At 45.0% G+C, this 6,314-nt stretch overlaps 1 protein-coding gene across 1 annotated transcript; it reads right to left on the bottom strand.

Annotated features, from left to right (window-relative positions):
- Window positions 1-3,224: 3,224 nt before the first annotated feature.
- MISFA (mitochondrial sheath formation associated) lies at window positions 3,225-4,081 on the bottom strand. The gene is given in 2 exon segments (XM_060105447.1): window positions 3,225-3,574; window positions 4,013-4,081. Coding segments are annotated over 2 exon segments (162 nt in total). The 3' UTR covers window positions 3,225-3,481.
- Window positions 4,082-6,314: the final 2,233 nt, after the last annotated feature.

The following is a 6,314-nucleotide window of genomic DNA, read 5'->3' as shown; positions in this document are numbered from 1 at the left end:
GTATAGTTTAGTATCTAGCACCCAATATGAAAATGCCCTTTCCCCACATGGTGTAAGCTTTGGGCTTAATGATAGCTGTGAAAAGGCCACAGAGAAATACCCCCAGAGAATAGGCTTAAAGTTGCTGCAATCTCTAACCCTTTCTGTAACATTTACATTTTTCACCCCTGCCTGGACCCTGGACCTTGGACCCCAGGAGAAAGGTATTATGTGGGAAATAGGTCTAAAGAGGATTTCTATGTTCAAGGGTACAGAATAGGGGACAAATTGAAGTAGGTATCTTAGTCTTAATGCCACTCTTACAGACTATGAAGCAGAGGGGACCCAATCACTCCCATCCACCCAACAACCTCCCGACCCTCCATCTCCGTGTTTTTTTGTTTGTTTGTTTGTTTTTGCGGTACACGGGCCTCTCACTGCTGTGGCCTCTCCTGCTGTGGAGCACAGGCTCCGGACGCGCAGGCTCAGCGGCCATGGCTCACGGGCCCAGCCGCTCAGCGGCATGTGGGATCTTCCCGGACTGGGGCACGAACCCGTGTCCCCTGCATCGGCAGACGGATGCTCAACCACTGCGCCACCAGGGAAGCCCCATCTCCCTGTTTTGAGCTAACAGAATACCAAGTCTTCATCTTTAAAAGTGTGGTAACTTGTTACATAAAATGTGACAAAATGGTATGCAATTACTTTATGTGAAACCAACAGGAACAGCGGGTCAGGAAAGCTTCAGAGCTGCATTACTTCACCAGGATCATCTTTGCTTATTTCCACCGGGGTCTGGGGGGGAAAAAGTATGTCAGGTGGGTCTTGCCTAGTGCTTGCTAGGGTGTGGGGCTGAGATAGCTGCCCTCAAGGGCAGGCAGGGGTAGCTGTGTCCAATTCTCTCTCACCTAATGCCTCCGATCCCAGTTGCCACAGGAGCTTAGCAGTGTGGGAGCTGACAAGAGGCAAAGAAAAGATGAATATCCAAGGTCTAACAGGAGGAGAAAGGAAAGAGACATCTGCCACCAGAACCGTTTTACAGACCAGTGTTTACCTGATGAGGGACAGTTAAGTGTGGGTTGCTGGTGTGGGCTAAGTGGTGTAGAAGGCTGAACATATAAAGTGTCCCATGAGCATGAGACTAGGTCAACACTGTCAGACAGCTTTGAGTCTGGGCCTGAAATATCTTTATACCTCCAGTTTTTTTGAAAGATACTGAAGAACTTTAAAAAAGTAAAGACTCTTAGGAAAAGGTGTATAAAAGATCACATGAAAGAGGGAACTCTCTCAACTCTAAGTAGATAGCGAGTAACAGTAGAAGTAGGTATGCTACAGTAACTTTTTTAATGTAGAAGAGAGTATTTGTTTCTAAAGTTGGATTTTGATGTTTAGATCATTTATCCCGGGGAATACATTTCAAAGTAGGAAGAGAGAACACAGTTGAAGGCACACTTACTTACCCCTCCTGGGGGATACTTATATCCCTTCCACATTGTTCCTGCAATGAGAAGCATCCATAAGACAACGATCATTGTGGGGCTTCTTGCTTAGCTGGTGGTGTGTGCAGGGGGAAACAGCCGGTTCTAAAAGGTGTGGTGTTCTATTCCCTGAGTCCTGGAAACTGGGCTGTCTTCATTCATGACCAGATGATGGATGGTCCAGCATGATAGCTCCGGGCTGAGGAGCTTCGTGGTCTAGTCTGACCTGAAGTGGCTCGCCATGGCTACTTGGTGGTCAGAGCTCAGACACCAATTGTTACATCCGCTCCTGTGACCTTGGGGATCAGAGTGAGTAGCTATGGGACGTTTGGCCAGGATGCCAGGTGTGTAGAGGCTAAAGAGCCCTTAGCAGGAAGGCCCCATTCTTTAGTGACTCTGTGTGGTTAGGATCTAGCTGATATCTTATCTTTATTAACTCATCACCTGCCAAAATTTTGACTACTTGCTTTATGCAATCAGATGCAAAAAAAAAAACATTGCTGTGAACAAAGCCAAATAAAACACACCCTGGATTAACTGGGAGGAGTGACTGGCTACGTACGCTATAAGCAATTACTTAAATACTACTGTTAGGCTATTCAAAGAAGAAAAATCTTGCACTTTGCAAAATGGCACAGTTAAACCCTCATCATGCAGGGGAAGCCTCCTATCAACTTGCCTGAGAAGGGAAGAGAAGGAAGATGGGCTATTATGCCCATTTCATAGCTGGAGAAACTGAGGCACAGAATAGTTTCAGTGGTTTGGTCAGGATCACACTGTGGCAGTGGCTCAAGCTGAACAAGTGCCCAGTGCCTCCATCTGCATCCCCACCCACCCCACACAGGTCTGACTGTTGGGCCAATACTCTCATAGAAATTCTGGGGCAGATTGAGAAAACACACAAACAAAAGAACCACCATCGGGCTTCCCTGGTGGCGCAGTGATTGAGAATCCGCCTGCCGATGCAGGGGACACGGGTTCGTGCCCCGGTCTGGGAAGATCCCACATGCTGCGGAGCGGCTGGGCCTGTGAGCCATGGCCGCTGAGCCTGCTCGTCCGGAGCCTGTGCTCCGCAATGGGAGAGGCCACAACAGTGAGAGGCCCGCGTACCGCAAAAAAAAAAAAAAAAAAACCACCATCATGCCTTGCTCCTAGTATACCTGGGTCTGGGACTTGATAGATACCCATGCCTTCTGGAGGAGCTTCCCAGAAAACCTGCTCCTGTTATCGGCATATTACTAAATATTACTAAGACTCTTAGAGTTAAGTTTAACAATGGGAACATCTTTGAAAAAACTGGTCTGAATGACACGGGGTGGGATTTGAGAAACCCAGGAAATGGTTTGCTAAAAGGACACGGCTACTAATGTTTCCTATCGGCAGGCTGGTCTAGTGGAATGAGTGGGAGAGGTATTAAGTCCTGAGATCTGTGCTTGCACCCCAGCTTCACAAATGGATTGGTTTGTGTGGCCCTAGGTAAGTCACCAGTAACTCTTTGTTGACTGGTTCATTATTTTGCCTAGTTGTTAAGTTAGCATTTACTAAATGCTAATTGTCAAGCTTTGCAATAAGTGCTTTACATGAATTCCCAAATGTAATCCTCACAAAAACAGAAAGATACTGGAACATCTCCATCATACAGATGAAGAAACTTGAGGTTCAGAGAGATTGAACTTTCTCAAGGTCACATGGCTAGGAAGTTGCAAGGTTAGGACTTGAACTCGAATTTACACTAACTCCAGTTTCAGAGTCTGCCAAAGAGGGCATTAAAAATGCTGGTCTAATTTATTACAGAGTTTGCATGGACAAAATAGATGGAACAGTCTTTGAAAAGAATACCCATGAGGTATGGTTATTGACAAATCTTTGAACCAGGGCTTGCTGTCCTCAGCAGTACTCCCCAAATTCTTTCCCCTTCCTCAGTCTATTTTATTTTCCAGAGGAATGTAAACTTTCCATTGAGATTTCAGGGTGCCACCGAGTTCTCTTGAAAGGGAAGAATCCAGCCCAACAGTCACGTCCACTCACAGCTGCAGATCTTCATCCAAAGTCCTGCTCCTCAGGTGTGTCTTGCTCTCCTGAACAGCCTACCTCTCTTTCCACTTCAGAGTTGGAGGCTGAGGAAGAAAGAAACTCAAAGGCAGAGCTGGCCCTACTCGTTGGCACAGTAGGTGACTGCCTCTGTATGTGACTGGAAGGGCTGCTGAAAAGGTCCCACCAATGTCCACATTCCCTTTCCTCCCAGCAATCACTGATCCACTTGTCCTGAAATCCAGAAGTCAGGCACTGTCTCCACCAGACCCCTTATAAATTCCATAGTGCTTTGAAATAAATGATGTTAAGTACCCAAGTGGAGGGGGAAAGGCTTAAAGATGTCCCAATGGGATGGGAAGTAGCCTGGGGAACAAAGGTAGTTCACATCCTGACCTCTTATTAGTGGTGAGACCCCAACTATCTTTCCTGTTTGGTCAGAAACCCCATCTGGGAGGGTTAGCCAGAGCCAGGACTGACTACGAGGGATTAAGGTCACTTAATTAGGCAAGGTCACTACTTACCACGAACTCTGGAAATGTGCCCATGTAACATGCAAATCCAACAAAAAGCATCCAGCCAAGCACGATCATGATAATAAGTAAAACAATTTCTAAGACACGATTGCACAGCAAGACTATTCACCAAGATCTTGACAAAGGAGTATGCTCATGAAACCCTCAGTTGGTAGAGGTCTCGCGTGTCAGTTCCAGTCCTTAGCTCCAAAGGATCTGCAACTCCCTAGCAGAGAAGGTGGAGTCTAGTAGGGCGTTGTGACATCACTGATTATATGGCCCAGGCCACAACAGCTCAGAGAGACTGCCCCCAGACCAGCAGTTGAGCAGCAAACTAAGCTCTTTGAATGCGTTATCTCACAACAACAATATGAGGTAGGTACTATTATTTATCCCATTTTACTAATGAGAAAACTGAGGTTTACAGAGCTTGAGTGACCTGCACTAGGTCACACAGGTGATGCTCCAGATCAGGACCCAGTTGCCTGTTAGGAAGTTGGGCTCTTTAGACTAGAGACAGGGATTGGGAAAGGTGTGTTCCTAGGTCTGTGACAGCTGTGAATGAAACAAAACTGAATTCTAGGGAAATGAGAACTCTTTATTTCTGTCCTTGCAATCCCTCCCCTCCCATCTCAAGGGCTCTCTCACCACCATTTTATACCATTCTTCAATTCCTTTGGTCAGCTCCTGTCCACTGGTTCTCTTTTCTTTTCTTTTATTATTTTTAAATAAATTTATTTATTTATTATTATATTTTTGGCTGCGTTGGGTCTTCATTGCTGCGCTCAGGCTTTCTCTAGTTGCAGCGAGCAGGGGCTACTCTTTGTTGCGGTGTGCAAGCTTCTCATTGCAGTGGCTTCTCTTGTTGCGGAGCACGGGTTCTAGGCATGCGGACTTCAGTAGTTGTGGCTCGCGGGCTCTAGAGCGCAGGCTCAGTAGCTGTGGCACATGGGCTTAGTTGCTCCGCGGCATGTGGGATCTTCCCGGACCAGGGCTCGAACCCATGTCTCCTGCATTGGCAGGTGGATTCTTAACCACTGAGCCACCAGGGAAGTCCTGGTTCTCTTTTCTTGGCCTTCAAGAAGCCACAAGTATCCTTGTCCTCTACTCACAAAAACCTCCAACTGTTGCTGTGGCTCCCTTCTTAACTGTCCTGTTTCTTAACTGCCTTTTACGACCAAACTTCCTAAACACGTGGCCCATACTCAAAGCCTTTCTTTCCAGTCCACACTTTTCTTCCATGCATCACGTCCTGACTTCTGCCCCCACCTCACTACTTAGATGCTCTCAGAGGTTACCAAAGATCTCCTTTTTGTCACATTTAATGATCTCATCTTGATCCCTTTGACCTCCCTGCACTGGTACAGTGGACCTCTCCCTCCACCAAAGTTCCTCCTACATACACATCTCCCTATTATTTTCATATTCCCTTTACTTTCATGATAAATCATTGTAAAACATGAAACTATCCAAAGATGTATAAAGAAAAACGTAATACTCTCCCCCTCTTTCTTAGCCACATGATGTAACCAGTGTTACCAGCTTAGCGTGTGTTCTTCTGCCAAAGACTTCTCTACAAGCTTGCAAATATCACTACACATATAGAGGGATACAGAGGGGTTTTTACAGTGTTGTTTTATTTAAGGTGATCACACTACATATGCTACTATGTAACTTGCTTTTCTCCTATAACAATACATCATGGACATCCTCCTGGGTTAACTGATAAAAAATCTAAACACATTCCGTTTTTGTTTCTAATAATAAGCTTTATTGAGGTACAAATCCATATGATAAAGCACACTCATTTTTAGTGTATAGTTGATATGTTTTTTAAAATGTGTCAATCTTGTAACTACCACCACAATCAGGGTAGAAAAAATTGTGGTCATCTCAAAAAGCTCCCCGTACGCCTTTGCAGTCAATCCCTTCCCCCTAAATCCCTTGGCCCCTGGCGACCACTGATCTGCTTTGCATTTTCTAGAACTTCATATAAATGGAATCATAACCTTTTTCCACTGGCTTCTTTCACTTAGCATTAAGGCTTTTGAGATTCATTCATGTTGTACGAGAGTTAGTTCTTTTTTATGGAATATTATTCCATTGTATGGATGTATCGGTTTATCAATTTACCTGTCAAAGAGCATTAGGGTTGTTTCTAGTTTGGGGCTATTTTGAATAGAGATTTTGTTTTTTGAATAGAGATGTTATAAATATTTGTGTACAGCTTTTTAAGGGAATATAAGTTTTAATTTTTTAGGGTAAATCCCAGGAGGAGGATTGCTGGATCATATGAAAAGTGTCTGTTTAC

The sequence above is a fragment of the Mesoplodon densirostris genome, chromosome 7 (assembly GCF_025265405.1).
Source record: "Mesoplodon densirostris isolate mMesDen1 chromosome 7, mMesDen1 primary haplotype, whole genome shotgun sequence".
Classification (NCBI taxonomy): Eukaryota; Metazoa; Chordata; class Mammalia; order Artiodactyla; family Ziphiidae; genus Mesoplodon; species Mesoplodon densirostris.
This window is presented reverse-complemented; position numbering and strand designations above follow the sequence as displayed.